The sequence below is a fragment of the Hippocampus zosterae genome, chromosome 7 (assembly GCF_025434085.1).
Source record: "Hippocampus zosterae strain Florida chromosome 7, ASM2543408v3, whole genome shotgun sequence".
In the NCBI taxonomy this organism is placed as follows: domain Eukaryota; kingdom Metazoa; phylum Chordata; class Actinopteri; order Syngnathiformes; family Syngnathidae; genus Hippocampus; species Hippocampus zosterae.
Genome location: NC_067457.1, coordinates 23,547,918 through 23,575,623, shown reverse-complemented (window position 1 = coordinate 23,575,623; position 27,706 = coordinate 23,547,918). Strand labels below are relative to the sequence as shown.

At 45.0% G+C, this 27,706-nt stretch overlaps 2 protein-coding genes across 6 annotated transcripts; one reads left to right on the top strand and one right to left on the bottom strand.

The window, feature by feature from the left end:
- Nucleotides 1-124: 124 nt before the first annotated feature.
- On the top strand, nt 125-2,695 carry abitram (actin binding transcription modulator). Of its 5 annotated transcripts, none has more exons than XM_052070688.1 (6): nt 125-539; nt 826-877; nt 970-1,099; nt 1,174-1,250; nt 1,324-1,393; nt 1,894-2,695. In XM_052070688.1, the coding sequence occupies exons 1-6, from the start codon at nt 455-457 to the stop codon at nt 1,999-2,001; spliced, it is 522 nt and encodes a 173-aa protein (XP_051926648.1). In that variant the 5' UTR covers nt 125-454; the 3' UTR covers nt 2,002-2,695. The 5 variants fall into 5 exon arrangements, with proteins under 5 accessions (XP_051926648.1, XP_051926649.1, XP_051926647.1 ...); XM_052070689.1 differs by having other exon boundaries at nt 126-482; nt 1,910-2,695; XM_052070687.1 differs by having other exon boundaries at nt 126-528; nt 1,910-2,695.
- ctnnal1 (catenin (cadherin-associated protein), alpha-like 1) lies at nt 2,675-27,584 on the bottom strand. Its single transcript, XM_052070581.1, has 19 exons — nt 27,209-27,584; nt 13,153-13,342; nt 12,871-13,055; nt 11,908-12,027; nt 10,801-10,890; nt 10,555-10,722; nt 10,205-10,405; nt 9,927-10,016; nt 9,332-9,490; nt 9,171-9,263; nt 8,524-8,674; nt 7,254-7,291; nt 7,130-7,180; nt 6,806-6,960; nt 6,668-6,716; nt 5,892-5,948; nt 5,580-5,699; nt 4,520-4,603; nt 2,675-3,720 (listed from the first exon to the last, which is right to left on the bottom strand). Exons 1-19 carry the CDS (start codon nt 27,581-27,583, stop codon nt 3,529-3,531), a joined length of 2,568 nt encoding a protein of 855 aa, XP_051926541.1. The 5' UTR covers nt 27,584; the 3' UTR covers nt 2,675-3,528.
- Between the last annotated feature and the right edge of the window lie 122 nt (nt 27,585-27,706).

Here is a 27,706-nt window from a genome sequence, read left to right as displayed (position 1 = left end):
TACTTTGTGTTCTTCTTCTGCCACCAAACGGAAAACGATATTTTAGCGTTTGCCATTATTATACTGTCTTACATAAACACATATTAGCAATGACAGCAAAAAAAAACAACAGTGACACAAACAAATCCACTTTGTAACCCACCTTGAATTCAAATGATGTCTTTTAAATTATCATTGCCGACAAATATTTGCTAACCTGTTAGTTGGACTGTACATGTCGAACTTTTGACAGATTAACATAAATGAGCGGCCTTCTACATTCCGTATATTTAAAATTGACCAGGTTACTGCTTTTTGCGTGGACACGGAAGTAAATAACCCGGAACCATTTCCTAAACGTTTATTTTCAGGTGCGGGCAATCTTCTTGCGCTACACCGTTTTGTGACCGACGAGAAACATACAGTTTCAGTTTCGAATAAAGTGGAACATCGTTTTTCCCTATTAATCTATTTCATGGATGACGACGAGGAGCACAAAGACGGTGAAGCCGCCCCGCCTTCGGTCATCGACCGTTACTACACACGATGGTACAAAGCCGGTAAATAAAAATAAAAAGGCGCTCGTGTAACCGTTGTGTAAACTAGCTAGCTGTTAGCCTAGCCGGCGTGTTAGGTAGACTTGATCCTGAAGACCTGTCACAATAACAAAATGTCGTAAATTTCCGATTTTAAGTATCTTTAAGAAGGTATGTTAAGGTTGGACGCACTGGCGACACTGCAATATTTGGGGCTGGGGGAGTCAGCTCAAACTGGATAAACTATGTTCTGTTATTGCTTTATTGTGAGTATTGTATGTCTTTTATACATAATGCACATATTGCATAGATATGAAAGGAAAGCCATGTGAGGACCACTGCATCCTTCAACATTCAAACAGGTAACTTTTTGTTCTTTAGTATTAGAAAATAAGGATTGATCATACATGTCATAAATAAAATTAAAAACTCTCTTCTATGGCTGTATATTCAGAATATGCATCATCACTTTGGCCGAGACTCACCCGTTGCTGGAGAAAGGACGAACCATCTCAAACATCGATTACAAAATCAGTAATGGCTGCAGTCGCTTAAACAACAAAGTGTCCGGAAAGTCCAAGCGAGTAAGGTTATGCATCCCGGATGTGTGCATTTCAGCTCATCCTTTTACTCACTTTCCTTGCTTTGTAATCACCAGGGAGGTCAGTTCCTTACCGAATTTTCTCCTCTATGTCGGATAACATGCACAGACGAAACCCAATTTACCGTCTACAGGTGAGCCCTCCATTGTATATCCCAAATTCTTGTGTAAAGGATTTTCATTATTCTGAATCTTTGGATATGACAGCTGCATCAGGGGACGACTTCTGGAGGTCAATGAGAACATTCTGGAAAGACCTGCTCTCTTACGGGAAAAGGTACATTCCTGAAAAAGAAAAACAAAGCCAATTCCAATGAAGTTGAGACATTGAGTGAAACAGAAATAAAAACAAAATACAGTCCAACCTACCGTATATTTAATTGAATACACTACAAAGACGAGAAGTTTCATGTTTAAACAAACTTTTTGCTTACAATTCAGACCTGTTTCCCAATGACAATGACCGTTGAACATCTCAAGCTTTATATCAAGCAAGAATGGGACTGAATTGCACCTACAAAGCTTCAACACAATTTGTGTGCTCAATTCCCAAACATTTCTTGATGTTATATATATATATTAGAGCTGTCAAGAAAAAGTGATGTAACAGTGGTAAACATAACGGCGTCCCATGTTTTTGGAAAAGTTTTGGAGCTGCCATTAAATACTGGTCTAAAATTATTCGCACATCACTGTATTCTGATTTTAACACAACGTCCCAACTTCATTGGAATTGGGCTTGTTTGTCTAAAAATGTCAAACATTTGACATTTGAAGCGCTTTGTGCACGCAGCCATCCACGGACGGCTACATCGCCGTCATCTTGCCCAAGTTCGAGGAGAGCAAAAGCCTCACAGAGAACCTTCTGAGCAGAGACGACTTTGAGAAGCTCATCGCCGGACGGCACGCTGCGCAGGCAACGGGCGTGACGCAGCCGTCATGATGAAGCGTCGGGTGAAACTGAAATTAAATCGTGGAAGAAGAGTTGCACTTCGCCTTCAGGTCAGCATACGCGCCACTTCATAGCGTACAAAAATGCCTGTGAATGACATTGTGAAATGGTGCCAGCCAATTCTCGACCAAGTCTGAAAAGACGTTTAAAAACGTCTTTGGGAGTGAATAAGTTAAAAAGAGAAAGCAAGTCTACCAATGAGGTCCATCTGGAAATGGGGGAAAAATATCTTGGTCATGGTTCCGGAGTCTTTTTTTTTCTCAGGTCTAATCATGATGGCAAAAGCAATTTAAGTTATGAGTTGACTGTTTTATAACATACCTCACCACCATTTACTGCCGTCAGTCCATGGCCAAAACAAAAAAAAAATTCCCAATATAATGTTCAAAATTGCAGTCTTCTTTTGAAGAGTTTTTGTAAATGGGACAAAATGACTCTAAAAGGGCCACTTTCACTCAAAATGGCCGACTTCCTGTGTCCTTTTGGACATGGTCTCTTGAGACTTTGTCAATGCTCAAATTTCACATTGCATCTTGTATTGGATCAGCTATCCTTCGGAGTTTGTATATGGAAAAATCATGTTTACTTTAAAACAACCAACGCTGATTTAATAAAAAATATTGTTTATTTTTGTTTCCATCATGTCATTTTTTTTTCTCCTTACTATATCCAAAACTAGAGCTATGATTTCTTCACCTGTCAACCACGTCATCCTTAGCTTAACATTCTGAGACAAACGACAAAAAGCATCTCGGCACAAAATTGCTCCCGAACATTCCACGTACATTTCCAAGTACCGTCCAACATTTGAGTCGCGCGTAATACTAACAAATCACTCGTTACATCGCATTTGGCAATTAACTGTTATTTTTTTTTTGTCCTTACATGGCACATAGTGTGTAACAGAGTAGCGCAAAACTGACACACATCAAGACAATCACGTAGCTGGTGTGCAGCAACACTTTATGTGGATATAAACGGTAGTCTAGTTTTTGTGTTCAAAACAAAAAGACCAAGATAAATCATTTTAAAACCCTTTCCATCATTCTGGCTTACAACCTGTGCAACTCAGTTGAAAGCACTTTTTTTTTTGGAGCGGCTGAGTAAAAATACAGACAATGCAGTTGCACAAGTGTGCACACCCTCTTATAATGTATGTGTTCACATTGAACGAAACGCATTCACATCCCGACTTACAAAAGGGTGTGCACACTTTTGACCTCATGTCAGTTTTTTTTTCATTTGAGTTAAAATGATTGACCTTGGTATATATTTTTTTAAATCTCACAAGTAAGATTTTGAACAGAGGTGTGAAGAATTGCATCCCCAGTGTGTACAACACAAAACAAGCAGGTGCGACACCAACCAAGGACAGCATAAGTTCTTTCTCTGTTTCAGCAGTTTTGTCACCGTCGCTATCGCGGGAATGACACGGCCGCGGCCCCAGGCCAGATTGCGTATTACTTGCTCTCCAGCAGGTTGAGGCCGGCCATGTGCTGCTCGAAGGGTTTGACGACAAAGTCGTCATGACGATTGCCTTTGGTGCTGCTGCTGTTGTTGTTGTGGAGCACAGTGCCACCGTCTTGGACAGGCGTGGCGGTTTCCGAGCGCCAGTCCTGCGGCGAGCCCAGACTGCTCCGCTCGGACTTGTACTGCGATGAGGATATGGAAAGCTGCTTGAGTATTTATTCGATATCCTTGATATCCATTTTGCAGTCGATGCACTTGTAATACTCTTTGTTCTCAATGCACTTCAAGAGCAACTGTATAGAATAAATGTTCCAATGGACTTCCCGCAACAACAACAACAAAAAAAATCCACCAAGAAGCTACCGTGTATTTTATTAATTTTATATATATTTTCAAGCTTTATGCATAATGCAGTAAGTATTCCCACCTATGGACTTCTGTCAAACGGAAATTCCCTCACCCGCAGTAAAAACCTATGCATTAAAATTTGGACTACGATATTACATTAACGATCGATTCATAACAACGGAAGTTCCGGTACGCGCAACTCGGAAGCGGTACGGAAGCCCGCAGTAGCGCAAACCGGTTCCACAGTCCAGGTGCAGTTAATGCTTTTGTCCACTTGGGGTCACTACCCTCACGTTCTCTAATAGTATCCAGTTTTTCTCCTGGCTCGCGCTTTTTGCGACGCGAACTTAAAGTAACAGTCCGTGCGGAAATAGAATAGTCACAGCAAAATTCCGCGATATAGAGGAAAATTAGTTATTATTTAAAAAATAAAAGTGTGAAAGTGAAGCACGGTGTGAGGAGGCATACCAGTACAACTAGACTCCCAGTGTAGAATGAAATGACTTTCGAGTATTATTCTAAACTGTACTCGTTAACAACTGCGTGCAACTAGCATCATTAATGACAGGATAAAATTATTTTTATACAATTATTGTATATATATATTTTCGTCTTCGTGTGTATATATGTCACCTTTGCATTGAGCTTGTAACATGCTGGAATGATGTTCAGGAGAAGGGTCAACACGCCCCTGGTTGTCTGAATTGACGAGTCCACCTGATGAAACAAGACAGGAGCCCTCAGGAACAACTCCGTGCTCTTTCGGCGCATATTTGTCATGAGCTCAGATTTTTTTTAAGGCGTTTTTTCTACTCTACTAACAAAAAGTTAGGGATATTCGGCTTTCAGGTGACGTTAATGGAAAATGTAAAAAGTCCTCACAACAGTGATATCATGAAAGTGGGACATTTAGGTATTAGGATGCACTGGTGATTTCCTCATTTCAAACAATTCAATAAAACAAAAGCTAACAACAATGGTGGCTACACCATAACAAAAAATGTCAATGTCTCAATAACTCGTCATGTGCAACCATGTCTCATGCTGTTCACAAGTCGACTTATTATCTGCTGAGGCATGGCATCCCACTCTTCTTGAAGGACAGCCCTCAGGTCATTGAGGTTCTGGTGTGCATAATTTCGAGCCTCGACACGGCGACTCAGCTGCTCCCACGGGTTTTTATTAGGATTCAGGTCTGAAATGTAGGCCAGTTCCATACCGACTGGACACACCTGCCCACACTAACACTGCCATCACCAAAAGCTCAGTGGCTGATACATAGCGGTCTCCTTGACGTCTTCAACATCGTTGGCGGTCATCATTTCTGCTCAACGTGAATATCATCAGAGAGCAGCACTGAGGCCCACTGGCCACTCGTCCAGCGTAAATACTGGCCTGAGCCTAGTGGTATGGTCAGGTACCCCTGCAGGTCCGTCTGGCATGCAGACCACGCTCATGTAAATGGTTCCGAATGGTCTGACATAATTGAACCGGGACATTTATATATCCTTAATTTTATCGGAGTAGAATATGTACATAAAAGGCTTATTTCTCAAGTAAGATTTATGTTAGCATATCAAGCAAATACAGTAAAATTGGACATTTTACTAAAGCCACTAGAAGAAAAAAAACCAAGGTGTGTTTATTTTTATTTTGTATGAGATCAAATGTGGACCATGTCGCTGTATCGTACCTTCTGGAAGGTGGCACTTTTGCCCTGCACGGGGGTCCTGGCACCCGCTTGTAGTTGTTGACACAGCACGGCCAGCTTCTCCACCTCTGACGTCAGCGCCAACTTCTCCTCACCAACCAGCTAAAAAGTGAGATTTAGTAGATGCGTGGGAGGGGGGGGGGGGTGATTTTGTCATGTTTTCAGTTTAGGTCAGCGAGAGTCACACGGTTTATGTGACCCGGAAAGTTGGCAGTTGGTCCAAACACACATTGGACCCTCCAACAGTTGCGAGTGACATGATGCTAGTGCGTGTGCTGTTTTGTCGGTGAATACCTGCGTGCAGAAGACGTGCAGGGACGAGCACAGCTGGAGTCCTTCTTCCGACAGAACCTGGAGAAGACAAGAATATTGAAAACAAACAGGAAAGAAAGAAAGTGATTTCAGCAAGGCGGGGAGGAGCGTGCCTCATCTTCACCAGGAATCAATCCCAGAAAAAATTGCACAAAAAGTGGGGGAGGGAGGGGGGAGAAGGACAAGAACAGATGAACAACAAATTCCCCACAATGTCTTGTGACGATATGGAAAAATCATTTCCCATTGCTGGGCTGATGTCTGATTTTCTTTCCCCATTGAAATTGATCCAAATCCTTCCCTCAAAAAAACCCAATTTTTTAATTAAAAAAAATAAAAATCTAGTAAATAAAAACAAAAACAAAACACAAATAAGAGATTGGATTTAAAAAATAACAACTGGGGGTTTCCATGAGGCGCAAAAATCCAAGATTTCGCAGGCCGCTGTACCGCTCAATAAACTGCAGTAACATCAGTCGTTTTACACAGAGGATAAAGAATATATGCCTGTAAATGTAGTTTCATTTTCTGCATCTTAGTACACCGTTTGTGTTCATATATCCATTGCTGAAAGGTTTTGCTACCGCCAACCAAGATGCTAGTTTCGTTAGCCCGTTGCTTGAAGCCAATAGACTTTTCGAGATGATGTTTGCCACTACCCTCTACGACTAAATTTTCAGATTTTTGCTCACACAGAAGCATTTCCGAGGTACCGCTTTAAATTGCGTCACTCATTGAGGTACGAGAAGAAGACCTACCTCAGCTTGATGGAAAAGATCGAGTGTGGTCTTGAGAAGCCCCTCCCCTCTGGGAAAGCAAAGCACAGAAATGAAGCCACGACCCGTTTGAACACAAAGCTATGAATGACGACGACTGTACGTCTTCCGCATGCCAACCTGGTAAAGAGGTACATGTTGTAAGCCATGCTGGCCACGCTCTGGCTGTGGCGGACCACCTGCTGCTCTTGCTCCTCCCACTTTTCCAGCTCGGCGTCAACGTCGGACGACAACAGACGCAGCTCCAAGCCCACTTTGGCCATGCTGCTCTGCTCCTGTACACCGAGCGCAAAACGCACGACTGCCACAGTTTTCTCTTTCGTTCAGGCTTGATAAATGAATGAAGGAATAAGGGAATCCATAACTACTTTGAGTACCCTGTCCAACAGTGACCTTTTCATGACTATAAATCACCCCAATACCTTCGCAGACGCATGGCCTTACCTCAGGGTCCAACTTAACGGGTTTGGCGCTCTTCATATTTGTAGAATGTTTCTGCAAGTAAAATAAATAAATCATATATTGTTGTTATTATTACATTGGATATAGTGGGCGGCGTGCTACTCACTCCGGATCTGGGAAGTGACAAATACGTTCTTTTGTCTCCTGGAAACACAAAAGCAGATTCAACTTATTCAGTGGCTGCTCATACCGGTGCAATCGCTTACGGCAGAGGTCCCCAACCTTTTTTTGTCCCACGGACCGGTTTCATTTTAAACAATATTTTCAGGGACCGACCTTTAAGGCCGGATAGATACAAAAATCTGATATATGACATGACCTGCATGAAAAGTGTGGTATTTTCAAAACATAATAATAAACCCCGCGGCCCGGTAGTCCAGTGGTTAGCACGTCGGCTTCACAGTGCAGAGGTACCGGGTTCGATTCCAGCTCCGACCTCCCTGTGTGGAGTTTGCATGTTCTCCCCGTGCCTGCGTGGCTTTTCTCCGGGTGCTCCGGTTTCCTCCCACATTCCAAAAATATGCGTGGCAGGCTGATTGAACACTCCAAATTGTCCCTAGGTGTGAGTGTGAGTGCGAATGGTTGTTCGTCTCTGTGTGCCCTGCGATTGGCTGGCAACCGATTCAGGGTGTCCCCCGCCTACTGCCCGGAGACAGCTGGGATAGGCTCCAGCACCCCCCGCGACCCTAGTGAGGATCAAGCGGTTAGGAAGATGAATGAATGAATGAATGAATAATAAACCCCAATCATGACACCAGGAACGTCCTATCTGGCCGCAACATTCTCTGGTCGCTATGGTCACGTTTAAACGTGTCTTCAAAATAAGATACGGCGCCAATACAAAGTGCATGATAAAAATTCACCATCGCAGCATGTAATGCAGAGTGGGTTTGATGCGTGGGAATCTCCCGTTGAGGGTTTCATTTCCTATCACGTGACCGAGAAGCGCGCATTCACATGCGTCAAGAGTGACATACTGGTGACTGATATAAAAGAGAATCCAGTAATTTTTTCAAAATAAAACATCTTTCAGATTCCAAAATGCAAGTTGTTTATTCTTTCTGTGCGGCCCGCATCAAATGACCCACAGACCGGTACCGGTCCGCAGCCCGGTGTTTGGGGACCCCTAGCTTACGGTACATTATTTAAAAAAAATTTTTTTAGCCGTTCCGCTGAGAATTTAGGGTGCTTGCAATGAAAAACCTGAAACACCTCTATGAACCGTTCCCGATGAAAAAACAAATGAAACGACATAAGATGACTTTGGCACTTAATGCTTTGATTATAACGCACGACTTAAATTCTTGAGAATGACTGAGTTGATAAACATGACGACAGACTCTGACTGTCCAAGTTTCCATCGGAGCGCCGCGCACCTCGCTTCCCGTCCAAGACATCGTCGATCTCGCGCAGGAGCAGCGCCAAATCACCCAGCTGAGACTCCCAGGCCTCACAGAACACCTCCAGGTTCTCCTTGGCGATCTTACTGGATGGGTGCAGCGCCAGGGTCTGCGCCGCCGAAATGATCTGGAAAAGCCACGTAGGAATACCTGACGTGTTACAATGTGGAACTGAAATTACATTTAGGATTATGAATACATTTTCAGATTCTCGTGATTTTCTTTGAATATATTCTGAAAATGATGTCATAGTGACAGACGGCATTAATACAATAGTAACGGTTTAAAAAAAACATGGGTGTTAATTCGTCCCACAGGAAATGAGGTCACCCCCCCCCCCCGGGGGTGTTCTCATTAATAGCCAATTAGCCTCGTGGGCTAACAGCGTAGCGCCTAGTGCTGCTGCATTATTAACGGCCTGACTTTTCACCTCGGCAGCTGTACATCCCGCCCGGAGGACTGTACCGGATAATTACCACCACAGACAATTTCCCACAGCAAATACGATTAGACGAGGGTGAGGTGGACGCTCTGTTCTCAGACATGTCGGACGTCATTTATCTGCTGCCGCTCAACGAGATAAAATCAGCGTGGTCAGTTCGATCGAACGATGTGGTGCAAACCTGCGGGCCAATCACATGGAAGGTCTCTTCGGCATGCACGCAGGTGATCTCCAGCGGCTCGGTCCCGGACACGTGACACAGCAGCCGACAGTTCTGTGGGTCAACAGAGGCAACGGGAAGTGCTTCGGTGAATCCTATTTCCCATCCTCCGATTGTCGTACTTCCACCAGCTGTTCCTTCTGCTCTGTCAGCGCTCGGGAATACTGCGCCACCGCCTCCAGGTTGCCCTCGGCGCCGGCGACCTTGAGTGCGTACAGGGGTGAGTCCTCAGCGTGGACCCTCAGCAGTTCCGAGGCCCGGGCCACCGCCACCTTGTGCAGCTGGGAGAGGACAAAATCAGAGAATTACAAATCATGCATGTTAAACAATACGTCCAGGCATGCATTCTTTATCCTCAGTGAAGATTTTTTATTTTTATTTTTTTTAATTAACTTTTCTCAGCTTAATGATCAACCTAGAGCTGGCCAATACTTCTGCGCTGATCAAAAAATGTAGTCGACTCCTCTTGAGGATTCTCATTGACAAACAGCAATTAATTAAAACTCATTCACTCCCAAAGACGTTTTTAAACGTCTTTTCAGACTTAGTCCAGAATTGGCTGGTACTGAAGGAGTTAATTAGCTCATTCACTCCCAAAGACGTTTTTAAACGTCTTTTCAGACTTGGTCCAGATTTGGTTGGTACTTAATGTGTCATCAAAAAAGCCCTTTAAATCCATAAACGAGCTCAAGCTAGCTAGCCCGGACCGCTGCTCACCTCACGTCTGAGGTCGTTGACGCTCTGGCACGACTTGGCGATGGCCACCTCCAACTCCTCTGTGGTCTCCTTGGCCTGGCCTGATTGTTGCTGGACAAACCAAGATGGAAGACCTTTCACACACAGTTTCAGAAAAACAGCGACTAACCTCTACATGCCTTGGCTTGTATAAATTGAAGAACAGTGGAACCTTAACTTTTGGTCGAGGCTCAACATTTCAATTCAACAGCGAGAATGGATTGAGCTCATTAACTTGACCGAATATTGAGAGTCCGTACAGCCTGGTTCCAGGCGTGCAGCAGCTGCTGCGCATCCTGCCGGGCCAGCTGGCACATGCCCAGGATGGCCTGGCGCTGCTCGTGTCCCGTGTATGGCGAGTCTGTGAAGTCCTCGGTGCGCTCCACAAGCACCTCCATCTGGCGGCCCACGCCATCCGGCAGGGAGGCGTACAGGTTGTCACGCAGGCACTCCACGCTCGTCTGCATCAAGCCAACTCAAAGTTTGAAATAATTTGGCTACTCGTGTATTAACTGGATGGTGTGTCAAGAACAAAAGCAGCATTTTTTTTACTATTTTTTTACAAAATATTTTTTTCTTGAATTTATAACAGGCAGTGTATTTTTTTTACTTTGTAGTCCTTGATGGCGTTGTAGACGCTGGCGGGAACAGTGCTGTCAGCGCAGGCGCGAGCCTCCGTCACAATGTCCACGACTTGCTCAAGGGCGCAGCGCATCCGTTGGAAGACGGCGTCCTTGTTGATGCATGCCGACTCGCAATCCGGGTGCCGCAGGCAAGTCTGCCGCCACCAAAAGTAAATACGTCGATGACCGTCAAATCTGAATGCCGTTTACAAAGCCGACGCGAGCGGTTTTACCTTGGAGGCCGTCAGGAGCATCATGGTGCATTTCTCCAACACAGCCCGAGCCGCGGCCATTCGGGCTTTCTTCTTCTCGTCTTTCAAGTCCTGTAACACACATGTGACATATGATCGCAAGTTGTTGAGGTGATATAAAAAGCAAATAGAAACATTTTGAGTTGAGATAAACTAAAGGGGCGGGGCTACATGTGCCATAAAAAGGCATTTTTTTTTCCCAGTGCGACCATAATCTGCCATTGGTTTGGCTAGCGCAGATCCCCACACACATCACTGCGAACGGACAATTAGCTTATCCTGGTGGACGGCTCTCCCCTCTCAAGTTTAGGCCACACAACTTTTACCGTAGTGTAACGTTTTCTTTCGCAGTGTACACATTTGATCAACAAACCTGAGGGGAGTTCAAAACTGAGCTGTGCGACGTGATAAAAGGAGTGAATTTTGCTTTTCTGAGTGGATATTGAGCTAAAATACATAAATAAAATAAATACATATATATATATATATATATATATACATATATATATATATATATACATATATATATATATATATTTTTTTTTTTTTTAAATTCGGCCCAATGATGCAAGAACACACGCAAATACACAACTGCACACACAGACACCCACATCCACAATCCAACACGCACATCCACACTCAAATGATTACAAACACACAGCAGATGGCAAAAAGTGGCTTGACTCCATCCAGCTCCTTCCAACTCTCTTTCATGCTACTATAAAAGGGACGTTAGCTGAAAGAAAAGAAGAATCAACATTAACAAAAATAAAGGCATGAAAATAGAATGAGCGGGGACATAAAGTGCACCTCCCAAAACAGAAACAGAGCATGAGGAAGATTTGGGAAAGAGACAAAGAAAGAGTCAAAGCGCTCCCTCGGCAATTTAGCACAAAGACAACATAATTATCCGTTATTTCCCCCTCTGCGCTCGCTCGCTTAGCTGCAACTAATAAAAGGTGCAAGCTTCTCCAAAAGGGAAGACAAGATGCGTATATACAGTACAGTTTGAAAAACAAAACTGTACACCATGTACACAAAATGTTTGGAAAAGCCTACTAGAACACTTGTTGTTTACTCTCGACTCACGTTCTGTCGGTCACCGGTGAGGTGGGCAAAGTCCACCATCTCATTGCCAAACTGGCTGAAGATCTGCACAAACTCCTGAAAGGTGCTCACGCGTTCCAGATGCTCCAGCGTCACCAGGACCTGGCACAAGAGAGAAACAATTACCTTCTGGGAATTTTGTTAGATTGTCTTTCTACGCGTGTTGCTACACAGCTCATTTCCAAACATCCGTTGCTCGAAGGATTATAAGTACTGCGGTTGTGATGCCATTTTTTTGCCATTTTCTATTATGTGCGCGCGTGACGCTAGTGGAGGCATGACTAAACTCAACTCAATTTACGGAGCACTTGAAAAGCAACCGCAGCTGCATACAAAGTGCAGTATATCGCGTAAAAAAAGAGACATTAAACAAACAAAAAAAAAACCCCCTATCAATTCAGAACAGGAAAACAGTAAACACAATGAAGCACTAAAACAATGCCGAGTCTCATGCTGAGTGGAAAGCATAATAATAAAAACGAGCTTTCAGAAGAGTTTAAAAGTTGGACAGAGACGAACGGGCTTGTCTAACATTTACTGGGAGGTCATTCCAAAGAGAGGGACCGGCAACCGAAAAACCTTGATCCTTTCTGAACCTATACCGAGTCCTCTGTAGCGCCAGGAGTGTCTGGGTCCGCTGGGCTGAGGCACCAGGTCAGGTTTGTGTGGGGGGTGGAGGACCTCAGAGAGGTAAGGTAGGGTGAGGCTATTTAAAGACAAATAAAAATCTTAAAATGAACTCTAAAATGTGCACGGAACCAGTGAAGTCAATTGGAACCTGGGGGACCAAATGAAATGAAAACAGCAGGGGCCTCGAAATTGAACCTTGTGGAACACCATACGACAGTCACTAAGTTCGGAGAAATCTTTGTGGTTGTTTTAAATGCACACTGTTTCATTTGACAGTATTGCGTGTTTTGTTTTGGAAGTGGTGTAGGGTCTAACCTTGTTGCGCGACGCCACGATCTGCTTGATGACAATGCGGTCGGCCAATACCAAAACTTTGGTGACGGACGACAGCAGCAGACGGGCGGCCTTCACCATGCCCGTGCGATCGCTGAACACGGTCACCGCGGACGAAGGGGGACTGCAGGCGGGGCCTACGTCCGTCAGCTTAGCTATGGCGTCCCCTGCAGGACAGATAAGGTATAATAAAGGAGTTGTTTCCCAATACTTTGGTGGTCAGTGCGCTTTTCTCACATCCCCCCACCCCCCAAAAAAACTTACCAGCGCGACGTGCCTCGAAGCAGGCGTGCCCCATCTCCTCCTTGAGCTCGTGGTTCTCGAGAGCGATGGCCTCCCCGACGGCAACAAAGCGGCCCACCGCCACGCTGACCGCCTGGCCCACGCGCTGGATGGCCGCCAAGGTGCGCTCAGACTTCTTGGGACGCTCTTTGTGGTTTATCAGCGTTGTGATCTGAAAATGAAAGGTCAAGTTAGTTCTATATTTAGTATCCTTGACGGAGATAAAAATAGAAACAGGAAGGAATGCCCGCCCTGGGGTGGCTCTCTCTACCCCTGCTGAGTGCATTTATTATGCATGCCTCAGGGCAATTAATGATCAATTCATTATTAATTGCTTCCACTCCTCTGCCCACAGTTATTCTTATGCATAGAAAAGTACTGCTGTAAGAAATTAAGTCCAAAAATCGCGTGGCCAAAAATTTGTAGGTAAAAAGTTAAAGAATTTGTGTAACAAATGGCGGACGAAAAAAGTGGTGGACAAAAGTTTACGACAATCTTTGGAAACAAAAATATGGGGGCACAAAAGCGTATGTCCAAAAATGTGCGTCTATGTGTAAATGAGTGGACAAAAGTCTAGAGCCAACAAGTTGTGGACAAAATATTGAATACAAAAAAAATGGTGGTGAAAAGCTTGCATCCCACAATATTGTGACAAAATTATATATTGTAAAATTTGGTGGGCAAAAGTTAGTTAAAAATTGAGGAAAAGAAAAATTGGCAAATGTATGCATCCGTAAATTTCTGTCCCCATATTTGTGGAAAAAAAACTAAGGTAAGAATATTTATTTAGCAGTGCAACTAACAGAAGTATTTACAGTAAAAATGACTAAGCAGAATTACTGTGCGTCAAAAAATAATAATAAAATGTCCGCATTCTAAGACGGAGTCACCAAATATTTGGGCACAAAATTTTCCACTCTTAAATTTGTGGACAAAACAACAACAACAAATTTTAGTCTTCACAGTGTGAAAAACTAAGAGAGAATTGTATTGCCACTACTTTTCGGCATGAATGAAGATGAGCATCAGCGATAGCAGAAGCACATCCTTTTTGGTGCCACCAACACAAGAGTTGCAGATACAACGAGAGATTGCAGAACAACAGAAAATATTTCTGCAGACGATCCCTTCATTTAAAGTTTCTCCTCTGCGTCGACTTTGGCGCTCGTTTTGAGCCTCCGCGGCTCGTCACTTCCAGAACACAGCGAGACACAATCCGTCAAATTTCCCCCCCCCCTTCAGCCGCCTCACAGTCTGCACGGCTCCTTTTCATCTCGGTTACGCGAGCCGTCCATTCCGCCTCATCAGTGCAGCTAATTAGGATTTGAGGTTCCCTAAGACGACACCGTATCGCGTCAGTCGTGTCACGCACAAGCGCCAGGAACGCCGCGCTTGGTGTGAATCAGTCAGGAAATAAGAGAAAGAAACATCAGTGGCCCGGGGAGATACGTGGGACTCGGGACTGGAATGCTGGGAGAAAGTTGGACGTTGTCGTCTTCTTGTAAGATCGCAATGAGAAATCACAATCGAGGGAATGAGTGGTTTTATGTGCAGCGTTACCATAGGCTGGGAATGCACCCGCAAAAAAAAATAGGCAACTTTACAGGCAAGGGTGAAGTGAGCGAGACTTCAGGAGTGTGGCAAAAAAAAAATTTACATCCCAAAATATTCAGGTCAAAAGTAGGGATGAGCGAGTACGGGCGGATCCTGGCTTGATTTTAAGGTATCGAGTACTCTTGGTAGCTGCTGATACCATACCATAGATATTTAAGGCAAAACAAAAAAAATGTCTTGCTCTGCCAGTGAATCTTCATCTGTGTCAGAAAAAAAGGTGTTCCCAATTTTTTGTCATTGTATTCAATTAAAATTGAAATCTAAGAACTAGAGATCTGGGCACTCTATCGCTGAGGAATCAAACAGTGAAAAACAAAAGTGGTATCGAACATCCCTCACATCTCCAAAAATGTGCATCCAAAAATTTGTGGCATCCCAAGATTTGAGGACAAAGGTTTTGAGTCCATAAATATGAATGCGTCCACAAATGTCTCCTTCTGTGGCCAATATAGAAGAAATAAAATTGGTTTGTGAGGGAAGAAGAATTTTTGTGTGACACAAAGCAGACAGCACGGCTGCCATGAGTTGCATTTGTTATTTTTTTTGCCCCCGCTTGTGTCACCGGTGTTGGACACGCCCACTATTGCAAGCAAGAACAGTATCAAGAGCCAGACCCGCTTTTTACACAGTAATTGGATTTTGTTGCGGGCGGCCCGGTAGCCCAGTGGTTAGCACGTCGGCTTCGCAGTGCACAGGTACCGGGTTCGATTCCAGCTCCGACCTCCCTGTGTGGAGTTTGCATGTTCTCCCCGGGCCTGCGTGGGTTTTCTCCGGGTGCTCCGGTTTCCTCTCACATTCCAAAAACATGCATGGCAGGCTGATTGGACGCTCTAAATTGTCCCGAGGTGTGAATGTGAGCGTGGATGGTTGTTCGTCTCTGTGTGCCCTGCGATTGGCTGACAACTGATTCAGGGTGTCCCCCGCCTACTGCCCGGAGACGGCTGGGATGGGCTCCAGCACCCCCGCGACCCTGGTGAGGATTAAGCGGTTCGGAAAATGGATGGATGGATTTTTTTTTTGCTGATTTTTTTGGTTTTTATGTTCTGGTGGCGGAGGAGTGAGATGTTCGAATTTCATTTTCTTTGTCTTATGTTGTACTATGCGAATGTCTGCAAATATTTTATTGATATTTTTATTTTTATTTATTTGGACAGTACTGGTGGTTTGTACTCTGCTAATAGCCGTAATGTTTTCTGTCAGGAACAATGAGACACGCTCTGCCTGCCGTTTTATTTTTTTTATTTTTTGGGGGGGGCGGGTGGGGGGTGAACCACCATCAGCCTTGGTGTGTAAACACAGGAGCCTGCTGATTTGTTTCCTGGCAGCGTCGCCGTACCGCTGTCAGCTCGCCAGCCTGGTGCGACTTGTTGAGTCTTGCCCCACCGCCAACGTGTCCCCCCCCCCCCCTCCCTCCACCCCTTCGGTCTCGCAATCAGACGGTATTATTTGTTCGTCGTCTTTTCTCTGGTTTGCACATTCCAAAGTAGGTTGAAACCCTGAACCAAGTTTGAGAGCCTAATTTCAGAAAACAAATGTAATACTTCACCAGTGGATCAATTAGCCTTGCATGATCTAACTATAAGGGGGGGGGGGATTCAATGTCTCCAGTGACTTTTTTTTTTAAACAAAAACACTGCAAAAAAACAACATGACAAGGTTGCCAAGTAACTAGTAAATAAGTATTAACCCCACAGAAGAGGGGTGTGGCTGCTATTTTGCGCTTCACAACACAGGCATGAGACAAACAACACAGCCAGCTTTGAGCCGGGCACACAATGCCTTATGTCATGCTTTTTTTTCTTATTCCCCACGCCCGTCTGGACGGAGGGTGGGCGTCAAGGAACAGAACACACAATAAGCAAACAGTTGTCGTCAATTTATAAAACCCGAATTGAAAACTTGTCCTGACAGACAGAATCTGAAAGCCTAATTTGCGACACTAACAAGTACTTGAAACTCTAATCCAGGCTCGATAATCTGATACGAAAACACAAATTGATTGAAATCCTAATTTGAAACCGTAGCCCAGTCTTGAAACCAGAATTCCAAACCATAATTTGACCCCTACAAAAATTGAAACCATCACCCCACATCCTTGTTTTAAACCGTCTTCAAACACTACTTTGAACGCTTGAGTCAGGGTTTCAACTTGAAAGCCTAAAAAAATTTGACACCCTACCCAGTGCTCAAAACTCCAATTTGCACTCAGAATTTCCAACCCTAACCCTGGCCTGAAACACTTCTGTGAATTTCCAAACCTTGTTTGAAACCTGTCCGCTGTAGTAACCGCTGTCCCTGAAAAGGTTAAAGTCTAACCTAATTTAAAAAGCAGAACTCTTGTTTCGAAACCGTCATTTCAATCCCGAGACTCTTCTTTGAAACGCTATACCCTTAATTTAAACCTTAAAATTTAAACCCTTACCCTGGCTTTGAAACCACTTTATCTCTGGTCTGTGCGCTCAAAGTAACCTATCGTCTCCCTAAAAAAAATAAGACCTCAAAAAAAGGACTAGGAACTTTATCGCGGGGTTGATGTAAAACCCGGCAAGCCGAAGAAGGCGAGCCGGCTGGAGTTTATAATGGCCAAGCGATAAAGCAGACGATGGGCCAGATAGCGGTAACGGCGAAGAAGCACCACCGACATCCACAGGCGACGTCACGCGTTAACATCCCGTTGCTGCCTGGACAAAGACGAAGCGGCGTCCGCTCAATTCGCCCCGTCAGCGGCAATCCGAGGTGGATCGAGACGGCGAAGGCGAGCCAGGGAATCGATATTCAGCTGGAACAGGGACAGTGACAGTGACGCCAACCTGTTACGGTTCGACGCCGGGCTATCTTAGCGCGTAAAATAACGCGGCCTCACGTTAGCATTACATAGCATTATTTCATGCACAGGTGTTAAACTCAAGGCCCGGGGGCCAAATCCGGCCCGCCACGTCATTTTACGTGGCCCCGCCAAAGCAAATCACCTGCGTTGTGTTAAAAGTGCTCTATAAATACAGTTGGCGCGTTTTAATGGACAAAATGTAATTTTTGTCGATTAAATCCACAAAATGCAATCGACAAAATATAATTTTTGTCTATTAAACAGCTGGAAATGACGATGGGGATGTCTTTGCGGCTTTTCGTGCACGCAGACAGCCGCATAACTTTCATCCCGGATTAAATTCGATTAGATCTGGGTTTTTGGCCTTTGAACCGAAGAACCAATCAAAAACAACAAACAAACAAAAACAAGGGAGGGCACAATGCCCGAGTGGGTACAAACAAACCAGTCACAAGTCGCATCTTGTGCCGTCTTCCTCCCGAGCGGAATTTAATGACCGGGTAATTAAATAAAGTCCTCGGCAGGATCAGCCCGACTACTTGCCAACTCGGCCTTCCAGAACATTCCATCAGTCCTCGGGATGGGTAATTATACGTAATGGACAAATAATAGCGTGCGGCTAATAGCGTGGCGGAGAAACGTATCAGGAGGAGAGAAAGTCCCGGCCAAAACACAAAAGCCCGACCGGCATGCTAGGCGGCTTATTTTTGTCAGATAAAGAGCGTGCCTTCAGGAAAGACTCATCACTTGTGCTTTTCGGGAAAGATGGGAAGATAAGACGGCAGGTGTGACGGGTGAATGATGAGAAGTCATGACGATAAACATGGAAACCAGGAATTGAGCGTCAAAGCGTTTCAGGCTTTCTATCATTCAAGGGACTTTTGACCGGTGACATAATGCCTCAGCGGGAAACATGAGCGCTCAGAAGGAATGCCCGCTCCCCACCCCGACCCCATCCCATCTTTCTGTGACATCATGGTACGTCTTGTGACACCCACTCGCTTAAATCGGGATTCATCGGTACACATTGACTGAGTGGGTTTCGATGGGGGTACCCGGTGGTCTTTGGACGGCACGAAGTTAACCACAGAGTTCGGCCGGGAGCAAAACCAAGAAAACGTTTGTGGATGAACTCGTGAAAAAGCCGGTCAATGCTTTATCTCTCGCAGGGTAAATCCTCGAAAATTTATTCGGGTGAACTGCCTTGTGGGTGTTCGTCAAAGTCTCCGAAAGTAACATTGACGTATTGGGAATTCCCACGGTCGGTTTCATTTGCGGGCATTGCGTCTTTTGAGACTTTTTCAAGCATCTTGTTACAAGAGAAACTGAATCCGCTGACCAAAATGGCCGACTTCCTGCTCCATTTCCTGTCAAGCACCTCGTCGTTTTCATGCGTCGTCTTGGTGAGACGCACGTTTCTCCGATTTGGATTCCTCTCCACCCCAACTTTCCCAAGGTCCCCCCTCCCCCAACACACCGGCTCGTTATTTATAGGAAGCGGGTGACTCGTTTATTGATTGTCCGAGTGTTTCTTGGCTGAACCTCTCCCATCCCCCCCAACTCCCTCCTCCCCTGTCATCTACCCCAGAAATAGTGACGAGACGAGACGGCAACGTCACACCGTGCCACTTCGGTGACATGCCGAGGTTGGATGATGTCCATTTACAGAAACGCTGTCCTGTATTCTCACCCAGGAGCTAAAATGCCAAGTCTTTCCGGCATGTTCCGAGACTGAAAATGTGTGAGAATCATATCAAAACGACGGCTAGACCGCCATTACTCCTTAAATACTCCCAGCGCCGAGAGATCTGTCTCATGTTACGCGGCCTCTCCGGCTTTGTGCGCTACCTGTTAGCCTTTGGCTCGGGTTTCACGCGGCGCATAGCTAATGAGTTGATCCGGGGGTGGCAGCAGACTCTCTGGAGAGTTTGAGATTGAAACAAAAAAAAAATGAGAGGCCTGCAAGGCATGGGATTGTGTGATAGGAAACAAAATGAGGAAACTGGGCGGTGCAGAGGAGGAAGGGTGGAAAGCATACCAAAATGAGGTGTCGTACATTCGTGCGGCTCCCGAGATAAGAAGCCTGCACACGTCAGGATACAGTTGAAGTGAATTTCACCTCTTCGAATTTCATGGCCCTTCCTGGAAGACTGGCCCAGCAGAAGTTTAACGGTATACCCGGCCGGCATTCACCTGCCGGTTCTTTTCCAGACAGAATTCACCAAAATATGTCCGTCGTGTGGGTTTTCTCCGGGTACTGCGGTTTCCTCTCACATTGCAAAAACACGCATTGGCAGGCTGATCAAACACTCTAAGATTGTCAAACTGATTTTAGCCGCGGGCCAAATTGTAGTTACGCCTTACCTCGGAGGGCCGTTATGACAGTGAAACCGCAAAATGATCGCTTATACACAACAAATTAACAGATGACTAGTTTTGAAATCAGTCATGTCAATTACAATAGTTTGTTCAATTCTAGGGCAAGTTAGTGCAAACAGGGGAACAAAATTCTTGCAAAATCTCAATGTTATTTATTACTCATGACATTTCTGTACAGATTTTAGCAAGTTGACATGATTTGCTTTCCCGGGCCACATTAAAATAACCCGGCGGGCCGGATTTGGCCCTCGGGCCTCGTGTTTGACACCAGTGCTCGAAATTGTCCCTAGGTGTGAGTGTGAGCGCGGATGGTTGTTCGTCTGTGTGTGCCCTGCGATTGGCTGGCAACCGGTTCGGGGTGTCCCTCGCCTACTGCCCGAAGACGGCTGGGATAGGCTCCAGCGACCCCCGTGACCCTTGTGAGGATTAAGCGGATCGGAAAATGGATGGATGGATGGATGTCGGTAGTGCGCATTGACCGTAAACTTGACACGGGGTGCGTATAATGCGAAGGTGGAAAGTCGGGACCGCGGTTTAAAGTTCTCAATCGGCAGTGGGAAGCCGTAAGAGTGTGAAGTCATGCCACCGACACGGCAACTTTTCGGCTAGAGCTCGCTGAAACATCGGCAAGTCCGAAATTGCACAAGTGGGACATCGCCGAGCCGGGCTGTTGCGGCTTTCCACGTTCCGATAATGACAACTGCTTTCGACATAAAAAAGGGGGCAAAGACGGTGATTCTCTGGCATCAATCTTCACACTCTGCTCCAACAATATTACTGGATTTGATTTGATGGGTGTTACCTCTAAAAATTTTTTTTTCCTTTTTTTCCAGCTGAGAAAGAGATCACAATTTTTTTATTTTTTTTTTTAATCATTGGGTGTTCTCTTTCCATGTCCTTCATACCGCCTTTGTTCCGTCATGTTAAAACTCATCCGTCTCCAAAGAAGCCATTATCCGGAAAGGGAGTCAGACAACAACACAATCGCTCTAGCAACGCAATTAACGCTTCCCGAGACAGACCGAAGGAGGCCTCCTCCATCGCGTTACTGTCAGGAGTGGAATGATAAACATTTCAGATGCCAGGTCACTTCATTCCCGGCACCGCCCCCCCCAAAGCTCATCGATGCTTAGGCAAGTGAGACGCCCTGACCCAAAGGCCTTTTACCCCAGTTACCGGGGAGGCAAATGACAACACGGGAGCATTGGGACGAATCGTGTTGACCACAAAACTGCTCTCATGTGACGGTTTTTATTTTTTATTTTTTCTGATGGGAAAATGGTGGGGCTGTGACACTGCCAAAAAAAAAAAAAAAAAAGCACTGTGGTTTTAAGATCTGTTTACATTAGATACGGTAAGGGCTCGCAAACGAAATGATTGTGTAAACCGGAACACATTTATTGACACCCCCCCCCCAAAAAAAATAAAATTCTGAGCAATCTTCAATAATCAAAAAATATCATAACCTTTTGAATTTCAGAGGCTGAGCTGCATTCATTCGTTGGTAGCTAGCTAGCCTTCCTATCCATCAAATCTATACTACCCCTGTCCCATTCTGAAATATACAAATAAATGTCATTCCGCCATTCACGCGCACCACCTAACTCGGCTTGCAAACATCCTGCAAAGACTGAAAGTTGATTCATTGTCAAGTGAGAATGGCGGGGTAGGAACTGGGGGCCACGGAGGCCTAAACGCTACATTAGCCAGCACATCTCGGCTGATAGAGATCTCTTCCCGTCTATCTGATCGGTGAAAATGGGAGAATGGACTGGTTGTGTTTGGTCTGCGGTGATGCCATGCCGTCCCGGTATCACGATCAGATTAAGTCGCGTCTGCCGCTCAGTAAAGCGGTACGAGGTTCGCCGCCCGAGGTTGTTCATATATTGTATACCTCATTCGGTAGCGAAACAGGAGTCGTAAAAACGATGATCGGTTCAAATTAAAGAAATAAAAATAAAAGCAGTCTCGAAAGACAATTCTCCTTGTTAAGTAGACCCAAATAAATAAAAAGTATTTTCGCTCAATCCGAAAAGGCCCGACAGATGCCTCAAAGCAGCCACTCGGTACCTGACAAGGATCCTTAACGATTATTCCGCCTGCTCTGACTTCAACCTCCATTCACACCCTCACAGTTTAAACGAGGACAGAGAGGAATGAAGTCATCAGTGCGCCATTAGTTTCATTTAACCACGTAGCTAAACTATAATAATTGGATCTAAGTTGTTGGCTTGGCAACAGTCAAGATCAAGTAAGAACCCTCCGCCTCTTTTATTCACCGGTCCGCTTTGGGGGGAAAAAAAACTAAAATAAACACTTCATGCGCAAGTCTGTTCGCCGCCGAGGAGTCGATGGAGCCTTTTATCAGCACTTAAGGAGAGCCAAAAGAATCAATGGCGACTTGCAGGATGCTAGCGGCGTAGACAGTGCGTGCTTCACGCTATTGGGCAAAGATGATGTCGCCACCTAACAAGCCAATCGGATACAAGTACAGACTGGCACACATCCAGACATGTCATTTTAAAAATGCAAACTCAAGAATAAAACACACAAAATAGTAAGGTAAGCCCGCAATAAATGAAGGTATGGTCATAAAAAAAATAATGTAAGAATTTTTTTAATTCATTCAGTACCAGCGAATTCTAGACCCCTCCCTTTTTTTTTTACCCTAAGTCTTGAAAAAATTTGAAAAGAAAATAAGTATCTGGGGTTGAACGTGCGCAGTGTGAAAAGACAATGTCTTTGGGAGTGAATGAGTTAAAAAATTAAAATCTCAGATTAATTGATTAAAAAACTAAAAGATTAATTTCCCAGACTTATTTGGTGTCAACAAGGTTCTCCATGGTGTTGCCACAAGGTCTGCACCGCACGTCGCTACAGTTTCAGTTGACCCAAAGCAAACAAGCGGGCATTCCAAAGCGCAAGGACACACAAGCCCCACTCGCGCATTCTTAGTACAGTACACACAAAAGACGATTGTCTCGGAGGACTATGGCAGCAGCCTCCAAGGCAAGTACGAGAACGTACAAGAACAGGCCGCTTCAGGTTTCGAAGGCGTCGGTGGATAAATAGCTCAAGCGGGAATTTGCGGGAACCTAAACAAATGCAAAAGCACCGCGCAAATCGCATTCCGGAGCTTTTGGCGGGGTTTAAAAATATGCAGTCTCATTTGAGCGACGCACAGCAAATAACAATAAGCCTCGGAATCGTATCAGCAGGAAAAAAATAAACCATTTATTATTATGACGTTAGCTGGTGGTTATTATAAATGGCTTGATGACAGATCACGTTAATCATACCGTCGCTGTCGGGCAGAAACTTCCTGACGAACAAACCTATTACCCCTTTTGGGTGTTATCAAACGCTCACTTCGCAGGAGCCACGCTGTTTTATTTCGCCTCAAGACTGGATGTTTTTTTTAGGCACTAACAGGTGATATATATGATGATATGATTAGATATATTTGATAAAAATCTGGTTTGATAAAAAAAAGACATGAATTACATTATTTCCCAAATACTTTGGAATAGAATACTTTTTAGAATCGAGAGTAAAAATAGATTCAAGTCAGCCATATTTTTTTTGGTCTGAAAATCACTGAGCTTAATCTCATGTTGGAATGAACTAATATGAATGGGATTTTTTTAGGTTACAGAGAAACCCCTCTACAATGAAATCTACATGGGCGAAAATACCCCTTAGTGTGAAAAAATGTCATTCATGAAAGCCATTCCCACTTTTCTGACCCTCCCCTACAACGAAAAGCCCCCCTGTTCCGTTCTATGAAATCTTTTTCTCTGCTCTTGCCTTGCAACAAGATTCACTACAACGAAAACAAGCCTTCCGCAAAAGTCTAATCTAACCTCAGCATGTCACACCGACCTCTGCTGCTTCGTTCACTGCCTATATGAAGTGTAAAATAAGTGCATGTTCATATTTATGCACGGCGTATTGGGGGGAAAAAAAAGAGTACACACATACATTTTGTGTGTGTGCGTGTGTTTACATCTGAGAGAAAATTTTCTACAGCGAAAAGCCCCCTAATGTGAAAAATTTCTTGCTGCAAAAATAATTTTGTTGTAGAGGAGTTTCACTGTATTTTGAACCTTATTACTTTTTTGTCTGAACTCCAAACGTTACACTGGCCGAAAATACTGAACTTAAGACATCAAGTAGGCTCAAGCACCGGTCGACACATACGTTGACACTAAAAAGGTTAGACGGGGAGCTCATTTACAGGGCCTAATTATTGCGTAAAAATGCCAAATAAATCCCTGTCAAACCCCTTTAGCTTTTCCCTTGTCTGATCAAACCCCAAACACCTCGTGAGGGCCAAAGACCACCAAGAAAACTCTTTCCTTGAACACAAAAATGCCTCCAAGCAACACCGTTACACACGCTCACCACACTTGCTCGGCCGCCTTCCTCTCTACATGAGGGCCAATTACATCACAGCGGGAGCTCGCCATTCGTATGGAGACAGATGAAACAACCCCCCCCCCCCAAAAAAAATAAAAACCCGACTGACTTTCTATAGCCCGAGGCTTTGGGTGGAGGTGGGTGGGGAGGGGGGGGGGGGGCTCCTCAGTGTTGCAAATGAGAAGTGAAAAGTCACCATGCGGTTCGAGGAAGGGGTGGGAGAGGGAGGCAGGAAGCGCAAAAAAGGGGAAATGGAAACACAAAGAATCAATAAAAGTGGCGCGCGTGTACAGTATGTGTGAAGAGAGCAGAGCTGGGTGGGATTGTGTTCATGTGTCGTGTATGTGCGAGTGTGTGTGTCTGTGTGCGTGAAAGGAGGGGGGGGGGGGGAAGTATCCCAAGCTTGTAATTACACGGCAGTGGAAGTGCGGCTGATAAGAGGACTCGCAATATCAAGGGGGGGAGCAAAACGCATCAGACAAGACGGCAGATTTTCTCATTTCCTGCCTGATAGACATCAAACGACACAACAGCAAAAAAGAAAAAAAAGAGAAGTCCACCCTAAGGCGGGCCGACTACTCTTCTTTGCCCCTTTTCGCAACTTGTCAATTGCCTCTTCTTACGCTTTGTTCGCCTTCTGGTCAAGTGTGTTCCAAGAAGTTGAAAATGACAACGGTAACTTGTAACTGTAACTTGTTACAGTTACTCGTTACGTTACTTGTAACAGCAACTGCATAAACAGTAACTTAGCCGTAATGCGGTAACTTGTAACCGATTACCGTAACCCGTGACGTAGCTTGAAACAAACTTGTTTCGCGGGAGCCACCCACGCGGCGCCGTCAAGGGCCGATTGTACGAATAGCTCACCAATAACGGGACATTGCGATTTCCAGGCAATCTTGTAAAAGCGATCATTTGAAAATGTGAAATTTACACATTAATTATAACATTATTAAAAGTAATTTGATCGTGGTTTTTTTTTCCCCATGACCGTGTGGCAAACTGGATACAAAACAGACCTTTGGATGTCAAGCAGCTAAGACAAGAAGAGCTCTGACGCTGGAAGAGAGGGTAAAAGTGATCAAAATGAAAGACGGAGGAAACAAAATAAAAGATATTATCCAAGAAATTGATGCAAGTGAAAGTGAATGCTGATCGTAAATTTTGCAATTTCTTTCCCTTTTTTTCCTTCTACACTGACTATACGAAATGTCAAATAAGAGTCTGCATATACTTATGCACTATTGGAATTAAAATAAAGAGTACACATACGTTTGTGTGTGTGTGTCTGTGTTTTCATCTGAGATCTAATTCGCTACAGTGAAAAAACCCCTGTTGTGAAAAAGTTCTTGCTGCAAACATGATTTTGTTATAGAGGAGTTTCACTGTACTACAACATGTAACAGTAACTTGAAATCGTAACCACAAGCAGTAATGTAAGTTGCCACGGTAACTCATCAACCTGATCAAAGATTTCTTCAGCCCTGTTGTGGCAAATGCGCCTTTTCCAAGGAAACCGTTTTCCTCGTGCTATTTGTAATTTGGTTTTCAATCCGATGATCGCGTGGCCGATCGAAGCTAGCTGTGACTGGATGGCGTTTGCCACAACGCAGTCATGTGATCTGGAACAAAGCTCTGTCTGAGCCCCCGCCGCCCCTTTCGACCGAATCACGTCATCAAAAGCAGTCCTTGGAAAAGGTTTCTTTTCAATACGCTGTTGCCACGGAAACGTACTGATGGGCGGGTGGGGAAGAAAAATAGGAATTTTTTAAAAAACAACAACATTCGAACATCCTTGAAGCACAATAAAGGAAGATCACGAATGCCGCAAGGAATTATCAAACTCAATTCCAGTCTTTTCAAATATGCAAATGCAACTCACAGCATCATGAAATGCGAGAAATAGGATTAAAAATCTATCGGCTTCCAAGGACTAAATCTTCTTATGCTCGGCATCACAGGTAAAAGTTCACCTCCATGAGTTCGCACTTTCCACTCCCGACTTTTGCCAGTCGATATTTAGCGATTTCCTGTTTGTATGGCAACGCTTCCGTGCAGATGCAAAGCGATCGCACCAAGCAGTGCCATTCCCGAAGGACTTCGCTCAAGAGTGCCGAGAATCGAGCGTTTTCTCTTCATCCCTCGAGTCAAAGCGATTGCCACCAAAATAATCGCATGAATGCTGAGAGTCAAGCATTCGCATTCATGCTATTGGACCGTATGGAAGCGGACTTTACTGATGAATGTTGTGACGACCGAGCGATTAATTCCAGAAACTATGTGTGGAAAAGCATGTGGCTAAAAAAACTGAAAACTAAATCACATGAATGCTGAGAGTCAAGCATTAACATGTTTTGGGGAGGGGTGAGGGGGCCTATTAGTTAATCAGTCGCGCGTGTCATAAGTCAGCAACGCGGGTGAATGCTGAGAGTTGATCTCTTTCCGTTTAGGGTGCACGTTAGGAAGCTTGCGAACTTTTCGGCAACTTTACACCGTACACGCAACAAAGAAAGGTACTTTTGTGCGCGCGCGTGCGTGCGTCCCTGTAGTTGTTGGTAAAATGCACGTTATGTAATCTTGCAGGTTCTGCCCAACAACAGACCAACGTGGAGGGGGGGGGGGGGGGGGGAACTTGCCCGAAAAAAAAAAGTAATCTGTTCCACTCACGACCCCACCGGAGCAACAATGACAACAAAAGTGCGCGTGGGTAACAAGAACACAACCACACACAAAAAACAAAAAACAAAAAAAACGACACAAAGTTGCCGCGGGTCGATCGGTCGGTCATGCGGACTTCACCTGAGACACCAGCGGGATTAGCGTCTGCTCCACCGAACGAGTTTTGATTTCTAGGCCGGAGTCCAAGTTGCCGCACGGAGGCGAAGCCATGCCCGCCGAGCAGCGCCTCCCGGCCGACCTCACTCGCAGCGCGACGCCGCCGCCGACTTCACCGCGGAGCTCCCCGAAGGAGGGGGGAGAGGGTTGGGGGTGGGGAGTGACGGGAGTCGGATTCGCGGTTGACCCACGCGGGTGCCGCTTGGTTTGTGGCCACTCCGGGCTAAAATCCAATAAGTGCGTGGAAGTTGACGACCGGAGGCAGAGTGCGGACCGCAGCACACAACGCGACTGTGGGCAAGCACATGCACCAGCGATCACGCGCACGCGCGCGCGCATACACACTCATACACACACACACACACACACACACACACAAGCAGACTGCTAGGAGTGAATGTGTGCAGCCTTGTGCAGCGTGACCACACCGAGAATGTTCCACGGTGTTCATATTATACATCT

What these genes read in the sequence shown, in the direction of transcription:
- abitram (XM_052070686.1), top strand. Translation starts at nt 455, where the DNA reads ATGGATGACGACGAGGAGCACAAAGACGGTGAAGCCGCCCCGCCTTCG. An exon ending in ATCCTTCAACATTCAAACAG is followed by an intron (nt 878 to 969) that starts GTAACTTTTTGT and finishes CTGTATATTCAG; the next exon opens with AATATGCATCATCACTTTGG. An exon ending in ACCCAATTTACCGTCTACAG is followed by an intron (nt 1,251 to 1,323) that starts GTGAGCCCTCCA and finishes TGGATATGACAG; the next exon opens with CTGCATCAGGGGACGACTTC.
- ctnnal1 (XM_052070581.1), bottom strand. Translation starts at nt 27,583, where the DNA reads ATGCGCGCGCGCGTGCGCGTGATCGCTGGTGCATGTGCTTGCCCACAG. An exon ending in TCCATGTGATTGGCCCGCAG is followed by an intron (nt 8,675 to 9,170) that starts GTTTGCACCACA and finishes TGGCTTTTCCAG; the next exon opens with ATCATTTCGGCGGCGCAGAC. An exon ending in ATCTTTTCCATCAAGCTGAG is followed by an intron (nt 5,949 to 6,667) that starts GTAGGTCTTCTT and finishes TGTCTTCTCCAG; the next exon opens with GTTCTGTCGGAAGAAGGACT.